General features: G+C 42.8%; 1 protein-coding gene across 2 annotated transcripts in view; it reads right to left on the bottom strand.

Annotated features, from left to right (window-relative positions):
- Positions 1-9,797, bottom strand: part of LOC115096615 (collagen alpha-1(XXVII) chain B-like) — a 514,116-nt gene extending 504,319 nt beyond the window's left edge. Inside the window, exons 1-2 of one of the 2 annotated variants that reach the window (XM_029611498.1) lie at positions 9,434-9,797; positions 670-740 (exon numbers count right to left, since the gene is read on the bottom strand). In XM_029611498.1, the coding sequence (XP_029467358.1) occupies positions 670-740; positions 9,434-9,450 (88 nt within the window). In that variant the 5' untranslated portion in view covers positions 9,451-9,797. The remainder of the gene's footprint in view (positions 1-669; positions 741-9,433) is intronic. The other variant, XM_029611499.1, reaches the window with a different exon arrangement.
- Positions 9,798-22,034: the final 12,237 nt, after the last annotated feature.

Below are 22,034 nucleotides of genomic sequence, written 5' to 3'. Positions count from 1 at the left end.
ATTGCACAATGCAATATATGGCATGCATCCTTGAATGGATTTAGTAGATATGTGGTGGAGGCAGGAAGGAAGTGAAAGAAGAGCAGCCTTTGTTTGGGCAACTACAATGTAATATAATTGTAGTTTAATGTGCTTCAGGTAATGCAAGATTTTCATAGCATCTTTACTGTACTTTAAATTTAAAAAAAAACTGGATATACAAAAGCAAATAATTGCAGTTGTCAACCTACTAGAATACAAATACAGTACAATAAAATACCCAAATTATGGAAACAACCATATCAGAATGTAGTATTTTGCTATGATTTTATTCCTTTGACATCAATAAAGCTTTCCAATCCTCAATTTCAAATGTCACTAATGCAATCCGATGTGGAGAATGCAGAGAAATAGAAATGTAAAATAAAATAGCAACATATAGCATGCATTTCCAATCCTTTGAGAAATATAAAAATTAGTTGCCACAAAAAGATTGCTTCTATTTATCCTGGTCCTTTCTGTCACCCTGGAAACCCAAACATGTTAATCCAATAAAACTACCAGCCATGAAAAGCACAGTTGTGCTAGTAGTATATTACATCTCAGTGCTAAAGTCTTATAAATGTTCATCTTAATTCCCAAATTGAATTGTTTTATTTTAGAACAAAAAATACGCGGAAAACTTTTTACCTTCAGGTGTTCGGTGAGTAAATCCTATGCAACAGGAAAAATATAAACTCATCCAGAGAAAAACGAATCTACTGGAAGGAAAAACAAAAAGAAAAAAGGTTCATAATATAATCATATTATAATAATACTACACAACACACAGACAACTATATAATTGTTCATTACAGAATGGTTTTCAAAATCTGGAAGAAGTTCCTAAAGCTTGTAGGAAAACAGATTGACTTTTACTACTATATAAATAGATTTCTAAAATATTTCCTAGGCAAGAAATGCTGTAGAACTTAGGAACTGTAAGGTTTTCCAAAGGCATCAGTCATTTGCAAACACTTATTGCTTGTGGCATGAGAGTTCTGCACTATTTTTCCAGTGGTGACAAAAGAGAAGTGCAATTGGCTTGGTCAGTAGCTTTCTGTTCCATTTTTGAGCTCCCAAAGAATTCAGAATATAAACAAACATACTTTTTATTCCAGATACTTCTAGGTGTCTTTGTGCAGTTCCTGGGTTTGATACAATGAACAGTTTCCAAATATAGGATAAATTCCCACATTTTTCCAAAATCATTTTAAAGACAATAAGGAGAGGGAGAGGGAGAGATGCCCTCAATCTAGGTAGGTATTTATATCTCTATAAGAGGCCCACCTAGTAACGCGAGGTTAGGTTTAGGTATTAGTGTAGGGGTTAGGGGCCACTTTGACATTCAAAGTGAGACGTACAAACAGAACAGTGCTCTCTTGTGAAGATTTGTTGACCCTTGGAGTGAGGAAACTCAAAGATGAGATTTGTGCAATGTTCTCTCAATCTAGCTTGATGGACTCTCTACCTGGGTAACATCAAGCTAGGCTGAGAGAACATTGCACAAATCTCATCTTTGAGTGAGTTTCCTCACTCCAAAGGTCATCAAATCTTCACAAGAGAGCACTGTTCTGTTCATTTGTCTCATTTTGAATATCATAGTGGCCCCTAACCCTTACATTAATACCTAATCCTCACCTTGAGTTACTAGGTGGACCTCCTATAGAGAAATAAATATCTACCTAGGATGAGGGTATTATGGCTAAAGTTAGAAACTGAAATGCCCTACATATACACTTACCTTTTGCAATTGTGCACATTGTACATACGTTTTCCAAACTTAAAATGTTAGGTTCAATTCAAATCATTGCTGCAAGTATATATTATCTATGTAGGGCAACTTACCTGTCAGAAAAACCCAAACTGCCCTATTTCTGCCTTGTCTTTCCATCAGTAAGAGGGAAAAATTAAGCATCCTTTGAAAAGGAACATTTTTTCCTTTCCAAAATCTGCATATCATTCTTGAGTTAAAAAGAAATTTTGCTGAGAAACCCAGAAAGATCTTGAAAGCTCACATAGTAGATTTCTGACACCAAATTTAAAGATGCTCTCTCAAAACCTAACTTCTCCATTTCATTTGTTCCAGCATTATAATGGGGGCAGATATTCAAAAATCGCTGCACTCCTAAATTTTGGCCTCTAAATTAGGTGCCTATTTAAGCTAAATTTAGGTGCCTAAGGGGTAGATTTTCAAAGAAGCGCATGCGCGTCCATGTGCACGTGCTACATGGCACGCACACATGGATGCCCAATTTTATAACATGCGTGTGCAGGTGCACGCATGTTATAAAATCGGAGATCAGCGCATGCAAGGGTGTGCATGCCCACGGCCTTCCTCAGTTCCTTCCCAGTCCGCTCCAATTTTGGAGCAGACTGAGAGGAAGCTTCCCAACCCCCTACACTAACCTCCCTTCCCCACCCCCCCCCTAGCCCCCCCCCCCCCCCCCCCCCCCCCCAAAAAAACTTTATCTTACCTTTTGTGCCTGGGGCAGGAGCAGGTTGCATGCGCTGGCACCCTGCCGGTACACAATCCCCCGGCACAGCAGCAAATGGCCGCTGTGCCGGGGGCCTCTAGCCACAACCCGCCCCCCCCCCTGTCCAGAAGCCCGGGGACTTACACGTGTCCCAGGGCTTTATGCGTGTGGCCGGGCCTTTGAAAATGGGCCCAGCATGCATAAGGCCATTTATGCGCGTAGGCCTTTTAAAATCTGGTCCTAAGTTTCCAGCTGAAAATTCACCTAAAATTTAGGGTCCTAAAAATGTTAGGCCCCTAAATGTAGGCCTAGATTTAAGCTCTTAAATTAATTACCTAGTTCTGAAAATCAGTGCTGTTTCCCCAAACTAACCCCACCCCCATAACCACCAACTTTTTAGGCTCTTAAATTTAGGGTCCTATGAAACTAGGATTCTAGATGTAGGCAATCAGTTCTAGCAATTTTTCAATAGGGCTAGTTTAGGAGCCTAAACTCATTGAAAACCTGCCCCAATTAAGTCCTCAGAGCTGGAGAAACCTCCCTGCCATGGGAGAGAGGGACCAGCAGAAATGCTGACCAGGAGCTGTGAAGTACAGTAGGGCCCGTATGTAGAGGAGAGAGGGACTAGGGCCAGAAGTCATAGTCCAGCAAGAGTTGTAGACTAGGAGGGGAAGAGTGCAGAAGCCAGGAAAGTGACAAGGGAAGCAATAATCCCATGAGCAGAGCAATAGAGACTGGAAACGTTGGCCCATTAGAATGAACTGAGGTTTGAGGAATGCTGCAGACAAAAGTTCTCTGTGTACAGAGGGAGAAGGAAAGTGCACTGAGGCTAGTCTAAAAAGGAAATAAAAAAAAGAGTGGGGGGGAAAAACATTGATGAAAGCATCCACACCTGATCCAGTCTCGACAGCTGGTGTTCTCCTAATGTAAACATTTCAGACTTTTTCTGCCATCGTGTACTATGTTACTGTACACTTCTGTACTTGCCAAACTAAACCAATGTGAAACTAGCTCTTCAAGGAAAATATAATCGAATCGGCTCCAAAGACACTAATCAGACTTTAAAAAAATGATGAATCAGACATGTAATCCATCTGGCACTGTAATTAATGCTTACTAAACAAAATAGAACAGATTTGGAAAGCATGCAAGTGCCAAGGCCCTGAAGAAAAAAGAAAAAAAAAAACCCTCTACAAAAACGAAATTTGGTGGAAAAAATGAATGTTTGCCAATGCCACATTTTTAGCTGAAGAAAATCACTAATTATTGCAGTTTAATCTAAGCTTTGTCTATGATGACTATTAGATTGCATCAGATCCTCATGGAAAAGGAATAAAGGAAACTTTTATCTCAGAAAATATTATACACATATTGCTTGCATTTACAATGTCTGTTAGGGATTTCTTAGAAGCAATTGCATTTTTGACATGACGTGTTTTATTCCACACAGACTGAATATCAAAAACTTCTTCACCTCCACTAATAACACAAGGCGATTGTTTAATATTCTCCATCTAGCCAGGAGGTTTAAAATTCTGGAGATGGTTATTTCCATGGATGCGGAGAAAGCTTCTGACCACATTTCATGGGGGTTTTTTTTATTCTCAAATGTTGCAAAAGTTTAAGTTCCCAGATGTTTCCCTAAGCGAGATCAGAATGCTATGTAGGAACCCTAGAGTTCAGATTATTCTTAATTGAGAGGACTTTCTGTTATTTTTACCAATTTTCGGGGGAATGAAGTAAGGATGTCCTCTTTGCCCCTTGCTTTTCAAACTAGCTATTGAACTATTTTTGGTTTTGTTAAGACAAAATGACAGGATTATAGGTTTTAGAGTTCAGGAATCTACATACAGTATATAGGGGCTTTCATTGTCAGTTGTTTTTTGTTTTTTTTTTAATTTTCCAGGAATTTATGACAAGAAAAAAAAAAACAGGAGAAAAATCAGTGGAAACAATTTGACTCATTTTTTTGTGGTAAATATTGGAGTTTATTTTGATGGATAGAAGCCAGGACAATAAAATAATATTAAGCAGATTCTCCTATTCACCCACTCGATGGCTTCACCATCTCTATCCCTATCTGCTGCCAAGCATATCCCTTTCTTTCCCCACATCCCCAATTAAAATATCCCTCCTCCCCCCCATTGCAAGAGCAGTCACCCTTCCTAATGGTGACTCCAGGATTCTCCTCTCTCCTTCAGCAGCGTGCTTACTGGGGGCTGCTTTAAGAGGCGGCCCCAGGTTAAGCCAGGAGTCAGCCCTGATCCTTGCTCAACTATTTCTTTTTCCCACGGCATTGTGTTACTCACTTGCATGGCCTTTTTAATGTAATGCAGGAACCTCAGAACCCACGTTAGGGTCCTGGGGCTCCCGTATTTCATTTAACGAATCCCCAGGTGATGTTATTTTATCGTGCCTGACCACTTTCTCACACACCTGTGATAAAATCTGAACATGAAATTGCCCTGTGTTTTACCCCCATCATTTAGTAATGACACTTGTCTTTGCTGGAGGAGCTGGCAAAGAAGGATCGCATGTTCATACGGCATGGTCTATTCTTTTTGGGAGTTGATGCAACAAGAAATACAGTCAATTGTTCAGCAGAATTTTGACTGGATTCCCCAGATGCGTCTTTTGGGTATTTAAAGAACTGTGGGAACGCAGAGAAATAAACAGCTGGTCTCACATTGTTTACATGCAGCATGCTTGACCATTGCATTTTGCTGGAAGGTGTCCCCCTTGTCATTTTGGAAACATTGTGTGGCAGAAATTGCAATAATGGAATGCATTATGTATGCATTTTGGGAGATTTGGCTAAATATGACAAGGTGTAAGAGCCTTACTGGAATTGGAGAAATCAGACTGAAGGGGTGTGTGTGTGGGGGGGGGGGGGGGTGCTAGTGGAGTAGGGATATCCATATTGTTTTCCATCTAATGTCATGAAGAAGATGAATGTTTTGCTGTTGTCAACCAAACTACTTTATTTGTTCTTGCTTTCATTTGTTTTCGTGTACTCCAATTTGTTTGTCAATGTTTTCTGATTGACCCCTTATCGCAGATAGATAGAGACAGAGACTTATCTACAAGGCCTTCATAGTAGTCAAGTATTTATATCTCAATAGGAGGGCCATCTAATAGCTTGAGATGAGGTGTTGGTTTAGGGGCCAGTTTATCATGTAGAGCAAGACCTACGAACAGCACAGTATACCTTGGTGAAGATTTGACATCATTTGGAGTGAGGAAAATCTCACAAAGATGCCATTTCTACTATGTTTTCTCACCCTAGCTTGATGGACTCTATAACAGGGTCAAGCTAGGGTGAGATAACATACTACAAAATTTCATCTCAAGCTATAAGTTGGCCCTCCTAGAGAGATATAAATAGTTGCACACTATGAGGACCTCCCCAGAAGCTGTCTCTCCCTCTTCCCCCCCCCCCCAGAAATGGCCAAAATACGGCCATTTCTCACAGCTTAACACCAGGAAAAAAGGTGTAGTTATTTCCAGCATTAACACCCTGCGATTGTGCCCCTCATTTTCATAAATCCCACCCAAACTGATCCCACCCCTTCCAAAATTTTGCATTCATTATCGCATGCGTTATGGCATTAACGCCATAACGCATTTTGAAGAATGACCCTATATGTTTGCTAATAATGGTAAATGTTAAATAATTTAATTAAAAACCAAACAAAAACCAAACAAAAAAAAAAACTACTTCACTTCTGTACTTCATCTGTTGCCTAGACTGTCACTGGCTTTCCAATGAACTGCTTGGTGGCTCCCTGGCAATGCTATTTATTGCTTTACAGAGACTTGGGTTCAATTCCCAGGTCAATTCTTCTGCACCCTGACCTAGCCAGGGATCCTGCGGAGATAATGTTCACAGCCCCCACCATGGCTTTAGGATTCCAGATGAAAACTATTGCCATAGTGACTGGGATCAGGGAATTGGGAGGAGATATAAAATTGGGGGGGGGAAGACCCAGTTAGTTATTAACAAAGGTTGATTGTGCTGGATCTCAACCCAATTAATTCTGATTGAACTGGAAGCCCATAAGAGTAGGAGGAAACTGTTGGCTCAAAAAAAAAAAAAAGAAAGAAAGACAAAGAAAATTTTAGTTTTAACATGTCAAAGTATTGAATAAGGGCTGAGTGAACAAATATCACATTTCACGTTTTTGGTTTCTGTGATCTGAGGAAAACATCTGCCCCACTCTCTATTAGAATGGTTCTATTTTCTCTTAGTCAAAGGGAGACTGTGCATGTGTAGGTGGGTGGGGCAGTGCTTATATAATTGCATTGAGTGAGAGAAAGGTAGGTGCGGGGGCACATGTGGGTGACAGATTCTATGCTTGCATGTGAGGGAAGGATTGTGTGTGTGTGTGTGTGTGTGTGTGTGTGTGTAGGGGAGAGAAGGATGCTGTGTATGTGATCAAAGGATACTGTGTGTGGGGTTGAATGACGATATCCTATAAGTGAGTGAGAGCTATTGTGGGTGTCTGAGTATAGGAGAATTGTGTGAGAGTGAGAAGAGGAGGTTGTATTTGATGGCAGAAGTGAACTAGTGTGGTTGAGAGAGAGAGAAAGGGAGGGAGGCTGTGCATGTGCATGGTTAGTGTTATTTAACCTTTTATTTTTTTGTTAATTACTAGTTTGGGTGGCTCTCTTTAAGAGGGCATATGGGAACCTGAAAGGCTGGCAGATCACAAAGCCTAGGCAGAGAGAGATCAGAGTGAGGGCACAGCTCAGGAGCATCAATGGTCATTTCTAGCCACATTTGCACTTCGTGGGAGCAGGAGAAAAACATCACAGAACCAACGGTGATGAAAGCCACACAATGAAGTCAGGAGCCAGGAGAGTTGACACATCAGCAAAGGTAGTGCATGAAAAGCAACAGACACAGCAAGAATGAAGACACATTGGGGAAGAGTCGACATGTTAGCAGATCACCTGTACAGCCCATCATACTACAGGCAGAAATCAAAGACACATCATCATGTTCCAATACAGGACAACCCAAGAACCCTAAAAAGATTTCAGCATTCATTAGCATCCTAAAACATGCCACTTACAAGCAACTACCTAGGACTATTGATGTGCCCCAGATCACAAGAAGGATAAGAACATAAGTGCCATGATGCATCCATCACTGATCCAGGTCACCTAGCAGATTCTAATGGGAAGATCCCTTCTTTTTGCTCAGTCCCAGAAGTAAGAGGTGATGATCCCCATGTCCATCTGCCTAATTAGCTTACTTTCTGAAGAAAAAGAATGCTTATGAGATCGATATGTTTGTGCAAGTATTCCCTTAATTTGATGTCTTATCCATACCCAATTTTCAGGACATGTCAGGCAGACATGGGGATTCTTACAAGGGTGTCCCTTTTTCTATGCACATGCATGGACCACAGACACACACATCCTTGAAAATATTCTCTTTTAGTTCTGCATATAACATCTTACAATTGCCCTCCAGAAACTTGTTCAAACCATGTATATAACCATTCATACTATTAAGTTTAACCATATCTTCCAGCAACAAATTCCACAGCTCAATTGTGCATGGACTGAAAAAAAAATCATTGTAAGTTTCACAAAGTGTCCCCTTAGGCCTAATATTATCGGAAAGGTAAATAAATATTTCCTATTAACTTGGTCCAAGCGACTTGTGACTTTATAAGCCTCTATCATATCTCATCTCAAACCTTCTCCATTTTAACCCAGCCCTCTGGCTCCCAGTCCATTATTCAAATCACTAGAATAACTGCAATCTCTCAGTACAAAGGAAATTTTACAAGGAGCCATACTATAAGGCTTAAGGGAGTTGACTCAGAAGTAAAATTATGAAATGTTTCTTCTCAGGAAGGATGGTGAATACATTAAACATCCTTCTAGTGGAGATGGTGAAGGGTTAAGATTGTCGGTTACAGTGATAGACAGAGCCAAGCCCTAGGATGATTTAAGATGTGTGGGCAGGCGTGGAGGAGCATACAGTAAGGGAGGATTTCAATAGTAAGCTTTGTGATTTTACAGTACATATAGTTATGAACTGAGTGAGACTGAGCTGGTAGGGCTGATTTTGTAATATTTTAGTCAGGTTGAGTATTAATTGTTTTTATTTTATATTATTATGATTTTATTATGTAAATGGGTGACTATGGATGTTATTTATAATGCTGCAAAAAAAAATCTCTATAAATTAATAGATTAAAACATGAAATAAAAAAAAAAAATACAGGATTAAGAATTGAATAAACTTGTTATACCAAAAAAAGCCATTTCAAAATTAGTCCAAAGGATACATTAAAAAAAAACAAAAAACCTTTACAAACCCCTGTCCTTCAATTACAAAAAGTGAAAAAAAATTATCTAATGTAATACTTTTGTACAGTTTATAAAGCTGTGCTCAGACGTGTTGAAAAGAGTTAATAAAAAAAATCTTTCCTCTGAACACCTAATAAAGATTTCGGAGTAGTGCTGCTGATTTCTTTATGAATTCGGCGCCTAAAGCCCGTCAAAGAAGAAATCTACTGAGCAAACACGAACGAGCTTGTCAAACATCACTCGGAGACGTTTGGACTGTACTCAGCTTTCCGGCACAGGGGAAATTGCCTTCAGATGGGAATGCACATCACTTGGAAACAACGGTACTGCCTAGCACAATCAATCGGCCAGCAAACCCCTCAAGCCAAAAGCTCTTTTACCGGTTTCATCCGACGCAATTAAAATGCAATTGCAGTCGAAATGTAAAGTCAGCAAACAAGCCTTGCAGGGCAGGAGAAAAGCAACTGAACAGAGTCCCCGTCCTCGGCAGGAGCCTCCCCGGAAAACTCTACCTCACGTTTCCCTCGGTCTCATCATCTCTGCGGCCCCTACGCTTTCCTCCTTCGGGCGGTAAATCTCGCTCCCCTGAGGAGTCTGGCGTCCCTACTCACCCCCTGGACGGGTCCATCACGATTACTTCATCCTCCCTGCGCGCCCCATCAAAGGGAATCCACCTCCGTCTCCATTCGCGCCACTTTATGCGCCGGCCCCATGAAGGACAGGGGGGGGGGGGGGGGGCGCTGCACGGAGCCGCGCGGGGCACCGGGCAGGCGAGCCCGGGCTTCTTGCCGCTCGTTACTAGAGCCTCTAGTTGGGAAAAACCGTTCCCCGAGCTGTGCCTCTCTCTCTCTGTCCCAGAACTACTCCTCCGTAGTTTGAGAGGGGAAAAGAAGGGAGTTGGAGAACTGGGAGATATTTAAAGATCCGCTCCCCCTGTCTCCCTGCTGCCCTCGTCTGTACAGAGGGAGGTAAGACACTGCCCTGCGCTCAGGCTCCCACGGTTAGGGCTGGAGCTGGAAGTCTCTAGTCAGTCCATCCCGGTCCACCAGTGACTGGAACAGAGATGTCTAGCGGAGAAGGGCAATAAAGACCTGTAAAGCTATCTGACAGTCTGCCCAACTTAGAGCACGTTGTATTGCTTCGCCACCGACTCCAGGCTCAGCGGATTTCTGTTTTATCTTTTACTCCTTGCCAATTAAGAAGCCTCTGTGCTTAGTTCAAATCTGCTCGAATTCTGTTACTTTTTTGCCTCCCTCACAGATCAGTCCTGCACCCCATCAGGAAAAGTCTTAGACATGCTAGGGCCCAGGGCAGAAACTAACGAATGGCCCCCATAATTGTGAATTTGTGAATTCTGATGTCGCAGAGATTCTCACTCTCCACCCCAACTGTTCACCCCAGTCTCTGTGTCCTCCCAAGCCCATTCTCACCAGTCTCTCCCCACCCCCCACCACCACTACTACCAGTCAGTCAGTCCTTCTCTTTCTTTCCTGCCAATCCCACCAGGCTCTTTTCCCCTTTTCCCATCCACACCCAGTATCTCTCCCACAAAGCCAGACTTTCCAGCATCTCTCTCTCTACCCACCCAAACCTGACCCCAGCAGTCTTTATTTCTCCCCATCGGCATATTCCTACTACTAGTCTCTCCCTCCCCCCCCAAGCTCATCCCCACTAGTCTCTCTCACTACTCCAGCCAATTCCCATCAGTCTCGATCTCTACCCCCACCAAATCTTTCTTCCTCCTCCCAAGCCTGGTTCCCACTAAGTTTCTTTCTCTCACCCATACAACCCATCCTTGCTGACCTCACACCCCCTAGCGTGTCCCCACTAGTCACATTCTCTCCCCAGTCCATCTCCATCAGTCTCTGCTCTGGTTTGTCCCTACCAGTCTTTCCCCAAGCCCATTCCCCCTCGTCTCTCATCAGCTCTCTCTCTCACAACTTTTCCCCTCCAAATTCTCTCTCCCCAAGCCTGATTGACTGGTGTCTTCCCTACCCTCCTTCCCCAGCCCACCATTTTTTGAGCCTTCCAGCCCAGCACCACCAAATTTATTTATATTACACTTTTGGCCTTTCAAAGCCAAAAGGGGGGATATGATAGAGGTGTTTAAAATCATGAGAGGTCTAGAACGGGTAGATGTGAATCAGTTATTTACTCTTTCGGATAATAGAAAGACGAGGGGGCACTCCATGAAGTTAGCATGGGGCACATTTAAAACTAATCGGAGAAAGTTCTTTTTCACTCAACGCACAATTAAACTCTGGAATTTGTTGCCAGAGGATGTGGTTAGTGCAGTTAGTGTAGCTATGTTTAAAAAAGGATTGGATAAGTTCTTGGAGGAGAAGTCCATTACCTGCTATTAATTAAGTTGACTTAGAAAATAGCCACTGCTATTACTAGCAACGGTAACATGGAATAGATTTAGTTTTTGGGTAATTGCCAGGTTCTTATGGCCTGGATTGGCCACTGTTGAAAACAGGATGCTGGGCTTGATGGACCCTTGGTCTGACCCAGTATGGCATTTTCTTATGTTCTTACTGTAGCATTCGCCTTCCCTCCAGTTATGGTTGCCTACAGCTGATGTTCAGCTGGTGTAGGCCAATGCTGCCTTCATCTCCTGGCTCACACAGTCTTTCTGCTTCTACTGTGTGTGAACACACACACACTCACTTCTTTGTGGCCCTGCCACTGTCACTACCTAAGCTATCATGGCATGCTACCACGGCTAATATCTCAGTCTGCTGTTGCCCTTCATATGTCTTGCTCTTGTCACTGCTGCTCCTGGTTTCCTGGTCCACACAGACCTGCTCCTCCCACTACCACCATTCCAGATCTCCCAGCCCATCCTTCTTTTCCCACCACTAGTGACAACCCCATGGGCCTGCCACTGCATGTACTTCCTCAGCACACGAGAGCCTGCCAGTTCCTCTAGCATTAATGCCTCATCCATTTATTAGTTTTCCTTCCTACATACCCCCTGTAATAGTTTAAAACTACAGCTCTAATGCATTTACTGAACTAAACTGTGAAAGAATTCCAGGCAGCTGATGGAGAAATGAGGATAAAGCCAGACAAACAAGATCTGTGATATTGCAGTAAGGGATAAAGAGCAGATTCTCTTGGGCACTACAACCTTGATCTACCAGCATATTCTATGTTTGTGTCAAATAAATGACTGAATTAAATTATTTACAAAGCTGCATCGCTAAAGAAAGCACAGTGGTCTGTTCACTTGGAAAACAGTGGAATTGGTAGGCCAAGCATAGGAGGGAGGAAAAGGGAAAAGTGCTTGAGCTGGGTTGGGTTGGGTTGGGTCAGGGAGGGGTGGGGAAGATTGTACTGGGGTTAGGATAAGGGAAATATATTTTGGGCTTGGACTATGAGGGTGAACATAAGACCTGCCATGCTGTGTTAAACTAAGGGTCGATTGAGCCCAGCATCTAGAGTTGTCAACTTTCAACTGTGAAAATTCCAAACACTTGGAGATGTTGAGAAAAATCTTTCTTGACAATGCCGTACCACGACTGTTACTGCCACCCCAGCATTAAAACAACAGCAGATAAAGGCCAATTATTTGATAGCATCATTCAATCAATGTTCTTGTACAAGAGGGGAGGAGGAATAGCCTAGTGGTTAGAGCAGTGGGCTACAAACCTGTTCTACTGTGGACCCTTAGTCTGGAGGGTACTCACCGAGGAATGGTCCTGATGAACTCCTCTCCAGAAGGTGGAGTGGAATAGCATAGGGGAGAGTCAAGGCAGGCGGCCAGCAAGCAGGATCCAAGTCCAGGGAGGGTCAAGGCAGGCGGCAAGCAAACAGAGTCTGGGTCCAGGCAGGGTCAAGGCAGGTGGCAAGCAAGCAGAATCTGGGTCCAGGCAGGGTCAAGGCAGGCGGCAAGTAATCAAAGTCAAAGTCCAGGCAGAATCAAAGTCCAGGCTGAGGCAAGGCAGGGTCAAGGAGAACACCAGGAGCAGCTATGCAGGAACTTTGTTGCAAGGCATCTGAAGATTCCCAGGGAGAGGTTTAAATCTCCCCGGGTGCTGACGTCATCATTCGGGGCCGGCCCGACCTTCCTGCCGTGGCCCCTTTAAGGGGCAGAGCCTGCCGTGCTCTCCCCGACGCTGCTCGTCGAGGCACCGGGAAGAACGCGCTGCAGCCTGTGCGATCCGCGGCATCCGGAGAGGGACCTGCTCGAAACGGTAGGGGTCCTGGCCGGGGACCACCTCGGCCAGGAATCACAACAAAACCAGAAGACCAGCGTTCAAGTCACTTTATCCTCCATTGCTTCAGGTACAAACTTAGATTATGAGCTCTCTGGGGATAGGGAAGTACCTGAATATAAACCGATGTGATATCTCAGATCAAATGATGATATATAATAAATAAGAGAGTAAGCTCAAGCTGTGGGATTTATCATTAACCCTAAACTATTCAGGATAGAACAGAACCACTATAGATTTCCTGTTCCTCCAGTTCTAAAAACAAATATTCTGTGTCCAAAGAAACACCTATAGTAAGGGTGCAGATCAAAGCTAGGACATTTCCCCTTACTATCCACCGTTCAAAAAGAATATTCTAATTTTGGCATCATCTCAGTAACAATGATACAGACTCCCTCCTCTACCAAACAGTCTATGAAACAACACAAAACCTTGCAAAAGGCACACTCAGCACCTATGTAGCAAGTCTGCCATTCCCAAATAGCACTAACACCAAACCAGGCCTCAAGAACCTGGCAATTACCCAAACACTAAGAAGATCCCATGCTACTGATGCAATTAATAGCAATGGCTATTCCCTAAGTAAGCTTGATTAATAGCAGTTAATGGATTTCTCCTCCGAGAACTTATCCAAACCTTTTTTGAACCCAGCTACACTAACTGCACTAACCACATCCTCTGGCAACAATTTCCAGAGCTTAATTGTGAGTTGAGTGAAAAATAATTTTCTCTGATTAGTCTTAAATGTGCTACTTGCTAACTTCATGGACTGCCCCCTAGTCCTTCTATTATTTGAAAGTGTAAATAACCGATTCACATCTACTTGTTCAAGACCTCTCATGATCTTAAAGACCTCTATCATATCCCCCCTCAGCCATCTCTTCTCCTAGCTGAACAGCCCTAACCTCTTCAGTCTTTCCTCACAGGGGAGCTGTTCCATCCCCTTTATCATTTCGGTTGCCCTTCTCTGTACCTTCTCCATCGCAACTATATCTTTTTTTGAGATGCGGCGACCAGAACTGTACATAGTATTCAAGGTGCGGTCTCACCATGGAGCGATCCAGAGGCATTATGACATTTTCCGATTTATTAACCATTCCCTTCCTAATAATTCCTAACATTCTGTTTGCTTTTTTGACTGCTGCAGCACACTGAGCTGACAATTTTAAAGTATTATCCACTATGATGCCTAAATCTTTTTCCTGGGTGGTAGCTCCTAATATGGAACCTAACATCATGTAACTACAGCAAGGGTTATTTTTCCCTATATGCAACACCTTGCACTTGTCCACATTAAATTTCATCTGCCATTTGGATGCCCAATCTTCCAGACTTGCAAGGTCCTCCTGTAATGTATCACAATCCACTTGTAATTTAACTACTCTGAATAATTTTGTATCATCCGCAAATTTGATAACCTCACTCGTTGTGTTCCTTTCCAGATCATTTATAAATATATTGAAAAACACCTAAGTACAGATCCCTGAGGCACTCCACTGTTTACCCTTTTCCACTGAGAAAATTGTCCTTTTAATCCTACTCTCTGTTTCCTGTCTTTTAACCAGTTTGTAATCCACGAAAGGACATTGCCTCCTATCCCATGACTTTTTAGTTTTCTTAGAAGCCTCTTATGAGGGACTTTGTCAAACGCCTTCTGAAAATCCAAATACACTACATCTGCCGGTTCACCCCTATCCACATGTTTATTAACCCCTTCAAAAAAATGAAGCAGATTTGTTAGGCAAGAATTCCCTTGGGTAAATCCATGTTGGCTGTGTTCTGTTTCTCCTATACATTGTCTAGGATCTGCTTTTCATTTTTCATGTCTTCTCTCTTCTCCTGTCTTCATTTCCTTCTTTACCTTTGTCTCCAAGATAGATCTTTAACTTTCATCTCTTTTCTTCATTTTTTTTCTGCCTCTAGTCGCTCATATTTATTTATTTAAAATCACTTCTATCCCGCACCCTCCAAAGTTCAGGATGGTAACATAAAAATATCCATAGAATTCTAAACCAAACATATCATGATCAGGACATAGCCAAATTTCATCCCTCCCCCCTCTCCTCACCTTTCCATCTCCCACTCTCACCATCTTCCCAGTCCATCTCCCGGCTTTCTCTCTCTACCCCCTAGTGCCCTATTTCCACCCTTTATCCTCACCTCCTCTGCTTCTAATCCTCTCATCAGCACTCTCTCCTCCTTTATTTTTCATGCCTTCCTCTGCTTTGTGTCCTGCCTCTAGTACCCTTCCTTTACCACCTTCTGAAGCTCATTTCTGCTTTACAGCTCCCACATCTTTTTCCACTGCATTCATACTTTCTCATAATCCCTCTCCACCCTTCAAGTCCTTTCTTTGACCCCCATCTCACACCCTCAAATACTCCACACATTTAACAACCCCCCCCCGCTCATTAACTTCTAACCACCAAATTCTTACTGTTTCTCTCCCACAAATCTTCAGTTTTTGAGCCCTAGCTCTCCCCATCCCCAATTTTTTGCTCTGCTCCACTCCCACTCTCTTTTAATCCCCATTCTCCCACCCCCAATTTCTCTATCTCCACCCCAAATTCCCAGGTTCTGTTCACCCTCTGCTCCCCCCTCTCAAGACCTCAGAACTCCCCCCATTCTCTCAGCATTCTGGTACAAAGGCCATGCCATGCTCATTCCATTCCATTTTCCCATCCCATACCCCCTCCCTCCAATTCCCCGTCCAAGTTCCCCATCCCCTGCTCATGTCCTTCCCTGTTCAAACATTTGGCCGGCAGGGCTTGGGATCTCTGCTGGCTCTCTACTCCTGGGGTGCATCTTTTTCAGCTGGCAGAGCTTGAGCTCCCAGCTGGCCCACTGCTCCTGGAGCACATCTTTGGCTGAAAGAGCTTGGGCTCCCTGCAGGCCTGCTGCTTTTGGGAGGCATCATCTTCAGCCAGCAGGGGCCTTGGCAGTAGCGATAGCGTCACTTTATTGAAGGCACTGGTACTGGGCAGCAGGAGATTTTCAGGCTGGTTGGACTGCAACTGGGCTGGAGGTTAAAATCAGGACATTTAAGCCCTCCTTATTTATTTATTTTTAATTTTTTATATACCGAAGTTCTTGTTGGAATTACAAATCACTCCGGTTTACATAAAACGATGAACTGCCCAACAGCGGATGGGGGCTTTACATAGAACTGTAGAACATAAGGAACAATAAAACCGGATGTCAATTTAACATAGTAATAATAAATATAATATAATATGTACATACAATTTAACTATTTAACGTAGTAGAGATGACCTGTCAAATCTACCATATAGATACAATAAGAGTAATATAGTGAACTTATGGATTCAAAAATTGATTGAGCAGTTGTGGAGTCCTGATAGTAGGAATTGGTGAGATGTCGATAATTTAGGGATACTATTATTTAGGAAGTCCTCTTGTCTAAGTATCATTGAGAATCTGGGAAGGCTTGTTGGAAAAGCCAGGTCTTCAGTCTTTTTTTTGAACTCTTGATGACTTCTGGCTTCCTTCTGGCTCCTCCTGGCTTCCAGAGATTTCCTCGAAAATCTGAACCATTGGCAACCTGTCTCTGACAGTGGTCAATCCGGAACAGCAGGAATCACCTGGTAGATCCATTCCTTATTGCTCACACCAGGGATAAGCAGTGATATCCCCCCCCCCCCCCCCCCCAAGTCGATCCGGCTATTAATTGTACAAAAGGTAGAAAAGAGAGTACTGGAGTCAGTTGGTGGGGGAGAGAGATTGCTGGGGGCAGGCTAGGATGAGCGGGGTTGAAGGGGCGCTGGGGTCAGGATCAGGAGAAGCAGGTGCAGGCTTCATTTGGGGGAGGGGCGGGCAGAGCTTATTGGGGCCAGGCTAGAGCAAAGGGGGGGGGGGGGCAACTTCAAGATTTTCCAGCAAATTTTCACTGGGTTACAGCTAGTGTGACAGTAATACAGGGTCATAAACACACTGTAGAAAATTAAATGCAAAAGACAAAATTCTGAAGAAGATTAAAAAGTGATATGAGATTTTTTGCTCCACACTAGTATGTTTATGAAAAGAGCAAAAGCTCTCACTGCTTGTATGCATAAAACTATGTTTTGACCAAAGCAGTGGGCTTCACTGATAAATTGTAGATCCCTTTAGAGAAGTATTTGCTTTGAAAGTATTAAATGGAGTCTTTATAAAATACCTCCCTAAATATTTGTGCTTGCATACCTCTCTCATTTCCTGTTCAAATCCAAACAACGTCTGCACATAAAAAGACTTTTGAAAGTCACATATTTATTCCTGAAAAAGCAACGATGTTAGTGAGCCAATCTGATACTGTTAGGGGACAATTTTCAGAGTGATTTAGCCAGGTAGAGCACTCTGGGTGAAAACTGTTCCAGTCAGAATCGCTAAAAGTGTGCTGGTTTTCACAGTGCATAAAAAGAAGTATTTCTGAGTGTGGGGGTTGTAAGTGTTTAGGAAAACAAAGTGTGTACATTTAATTATCAAATGTATGTGCATTGTGCCTGCAAAATCCATGCATACCATTGCGCCCATAAACTCTGTAGGAATTTTAAAAGGAACATTTTTATCTTTGAAAATTTGCTACAAAATCTGCAGGTACAAAAATACCCATACAGTTTCCTTTTGAAAATTCAAGAGTCAGTGGATATCGCTGGTACAAAGTACATGTTTGTACCAGCGATGCAGTCTTAACTGGATTTGTACATAAGTTTAAGAGAAGTAATTGATGGTTTTAAACTGGATTCTCATCTTAGTGCTCACCAATGGGGTTGTCGTCTCTAATATCCGGGTGGGTATCCACCTCAGCAGCAGTGATCATCAAACAGTATGGTTTGATATCGCAAATAGGATACAGAGAAGTCACACAAAGACCCACATTTTGAACTTAAAAAATACGGACTTTGTTGAAATGAGGAAGTACCTGGAGGTAGAACTAGAAGACTGGGAGAAAATGAGAGAGGTGGAACAACACTGGGCCAGACTAAAAGGAGCAATTACAAAGGCAACTAATCTATATGTTAGAAAAGTAAACGAAAGCAAGAGAAACAAGACAACTATCAGTTTCTCAAAGGAGGTGGCTGATAAAATAAAAGCAAAAAGAACAGCATTCAAGAAATATAAAAGATTCTAAAAAGAGGAACACAGGGAAGAATATCCGGTGAAACTGAGGGAGACGAAGAAAATAATCAAGAAAGCAAAAAGTCAGGCGGAAGAAAAGATTGCCAAAAAGGGTGACAAAACACGTTTTAGATACATCAGAGAAAAGTGACAAAGATTAATGTGTAGAGAGAGACAAAGAAATGGCTGAAATATTAAACAAATACTCAGTTCAGTGTTCACTAAAGAAACCCCTGGAGAAGGAACGTCGCTAGTTAACAAGACATTGGAGGGGGGTGGAGTAGATAAAACTCTGTTTACAGAAGAGAATGTATGGGAAGAGCTAGGAAAACTGAAAGTGGACAAAGTCATTAGGCCTGATGAGATTCATCCCAGAATACTGAGGGAGCTCAGAGATATGCTGGCGAGTCTGCTGCATGACCTGTTCAATAGATGCCTTGAAACGGGAATGGTGCTGAGTGATTGGAGAAGAGCGGTTGGGGTCCCGCTTCACAAGAGTGGGAGCAGAGAGGAGGCTGGAAACTACAGGCCGGATAGCCTCAACACGGTGGTGGAAAAGTAATGGAGACTCTTCTCAAGGAAAGGATAGTGAATTATCTACAGTCGGGAGGATTGCTGGACCTGAGTCAGCATGGATTCACCAGCGGAAGGTCCTGTCAGACAAATCTGATGGATTTCTTTTGATTGGATGACTAAAGAATTGTATGAAGGAAGAGCGGTCGATGTAATCTACTTGGATTTCAGCAAAGCTTTTGATACTGTCCCACATAGGAGGCTTATCAAAAATATGAGAAGCTTGGGAGTGGTCACCAAAAGTGGTGGCATGGATTATAAACTGGTTGACAGATAGAAGATTAGAGTGTGATAGTAAATGGAACCTACTCTGAAGAGAGAATGGTGTTAAGCGGAGTGCTGCAAGGATTAGTGTTGGGAACGGTCCTGTTCAACATCTGCATCATTGCGGAAGGGATAGAAGGTAAAGTTTGTCTTTTTGTAGATGATACTAAGATCTGCAACACCAGAAGGAGTAGAGAGAATGAGATGTGATTTAAGGAAGCTTGAATGTTGGTCAAAGATATGGCAGTTGGGATTCAATGCCAAGAAGTTCAGAGTTATGCATCTAGGCTGTGGTAATCCAAAAAAGCTGTTTGTGATGGGGGGTGAAGGGCTGTTGTGCATGAAGCAAGAGAGGGACCTTGGGGTGATAGGGTCTAGTGATCTAAAGATAGCGAAACAATGTGACAAGGTGATAGCTAAAGCTAGAAGAATGCTGGGCTGCATAGAGAGGAATAAACAGTAAGAAAAGGAAGTGATAATGCCCTTGTACAGATCCTTGGTGAGACCTCACCTGGTGTATTGTGTTCAGTTCTGGAGACCGTATCTCAAAAAGGTCAGAGACAGGAAGGAGGCGGTCCAGAGAAGGGTGACAAAAATGGTGGGCGTGGGGTCTCCATCAAATGACTTATGAGGAGAGGTTGAAAGACCTAAATATGTATATCCTGGAGGAGAGGAGGTGCAGGGGAGATATGATACAGACGTTCAGATACCTGAAAGGTTTTAATGATGCACAATTGACAAACCTTTTCTGTTGAAAAGAAAGCAGTAGAACTAGGAGTCACATAATGAAACTCCAGGGAGGATGACTCAGAACCAACATCAGGAAATATTTCTTCACGGAGAGGGTGGTGGATGCTTGGAATGCCCTTCCAGAGGAGGTGGTGAAGACAAAAATGGTGAAAGATATCAAAGGGACATGGGATAAACACTGTAGATCTCTGAAGACTAGAGGATGAAAATGAGGAAAAGAGCACATGGGGGTAACTTGCTGGTGTGGCAGTTACTACCCTTAACCATCAAGCCTTCATACTGTTGATGCAACTCATTATTGCTCTCTGCTTTAACGGCAGGGGGAAAAGAGGAAAATGGGAATTAGTTTCAGATAGAAACAAACAAGGAAATGAATTTTACAGTCTGGGAAAACAAATATGCATATAGAAACATAGAAATGACGGCAGAAGAAGACCAAATGGTCCATCCAGTCTGCCCAGCAAGTTTTCACACTTTTTTTTTCATACTTTTCTGTTACTCTTGTCCCTTTAAATAACTTTTTTGGTTCTATTTCCCTTCCACCCCCGCATGGGGATGACTTGCTGATGCAGATGTTACTACCTTTAACCAATAAGCCTTATACTTGTGATGTAACTGAAACATTGCTCTCTGCTTCAACTGCAAAAGATAATGGGGAATTGGACTCAGACAGCAACCAACAAAGGTCCTGACTTTAACAGTTTGGGAAACTAAGTATAGGGGTAACTTGTACGACATGGCAGTTGCCACCCCCTGGTGATACTATTATAAGGGAGACCTGTATGGTGCGGTTGGTGCTACCATAAGCTTGTAGGGCAGAATGGATGGACCATTTGGTCCTTTTTTGCCATCATTTCTGTTTCTATGTTATGTTTCTATGTTGATCTCAGGAGTAGACCATTGGGATTAATGGATGTTGTCTAAATTAATTTAATATTGTGCTGTTTATATTTTAACTTTATATTTATGTGAAGTAATTCAGAAAGGGTGGGGATGATTATTGATTTTATAAGGGGTAAATTGATATTGTTAATTTTAAAATTTCAATGTAATATTGCGTCTTTTGCATTTTTAGGTTTTGTAATCCACTTTGAATAGGTTGCTATAAATAGGGGAATATATAAATTTTAACTTAAAATGGAAATGTGGGCAGAGATTTCAAAAAGTATTCCTGCCCATGCTTTCCATCCCCATCTCTTTTCCCTATGTAAATGTACAATTTGTAGCTACTATTGAATGTACAATTTACTTTTATTATGTATGTTTATGTTCTAAACCACTGCAATCTTTGGAGCATGCAGTATATAAAACATTTTAAAATAAATAAAATAAAAATAAATGAATATGCTGTGAAACAGCCTGGGGCATTTATCTAGGATCATAAGAAGTGCATGCTGAGTTGGACCAATGAGCCATTGAGCTCAGCATCTTGTCTCTGACAGTGGCCAATCTGGGTGATTTGGAAGTACCCAGAAGATCATCTCCCAGTTGCTCATTCCCAGATATAAGAGATGGTGATCCCCAAGCTTGTTTAGCTATCCAGTATTAATTAACCTGTCTCTAGAAGCTTGGGTAACTGCTGAGTTATCCAGGAAAATCCCATTGGAAGCTGTCTTCCCCATCGATATAGATGGGTTGGGCTCCCGTGGGTAGGTGTTGGGAGCAATGGAAATCTTGTGAGGGGCAGATCAGGCTCCATTTCCTACTGATCCTACCCTTGAAGTTCTGGTTGCTCTGTTTATTATTGATATGAATTGACAGGACCATTGAATCTTCTGCTATGAAAAAAGTGTGGATTGACATCTGAGTAGCCAGTGTTGTACCTTTATGACTAGAATTATTAAGCAAAGATTAGATAAAGGGCGTGTTATAAAATCCGGGATCAGCGCGCGCAAGGGAGTGCACGGCGAGCCCTAGGGGGGCCCTGATGGCTTTCCCCGTTCCCTCCGAGGATGCTCCGAAATTGGAGCGGCCTCAGAGGGAACTTTCCTTCGCCCCCCCCCCCCACCTTCCCCTCCCTGTTCCGCCCCCCCCCCAGCCCGAAAAAAAATACCCCTGTACCTTTATCTCAGAAGTTATCTCAGAGGCAGGCATAACTTGCGCGCACCGGCCAAGTGCTGGTGCATGATCCCCAGGCCCAGCAGCCGATAAGAGGCCTCTGGCCACATCCCCGCTATGCTCCCAGATCTCCCCACCATGCCCATACCCCTCCCCCAGACCGCCCATTTTTTCAAGCCCCGGGACTTACACGCGTCCCGGGGCTTTATGCGTGCTGCCGGGCCTTTCGAAA

Source organism: Rhinatrema bivittatum, chromosome 8, assembly GCF_901001135.1.
Source record: "Rhinatrema bivittatum chromosome 8, aRhiBiv1.1, whole genome shotgun sequence".
NCBI classification, from domain to species: Eukaryota; Metazoa; Chordata; class Amphibia; order Gymnophiona; family Rhinatrematidae; genus Rhinatrema; species Rhinatrema bivittatum.
Note: the sequence above shows the minus strand (reverse complement) of the source record. Positions and strands in the feature narration are given on the sequence as shown.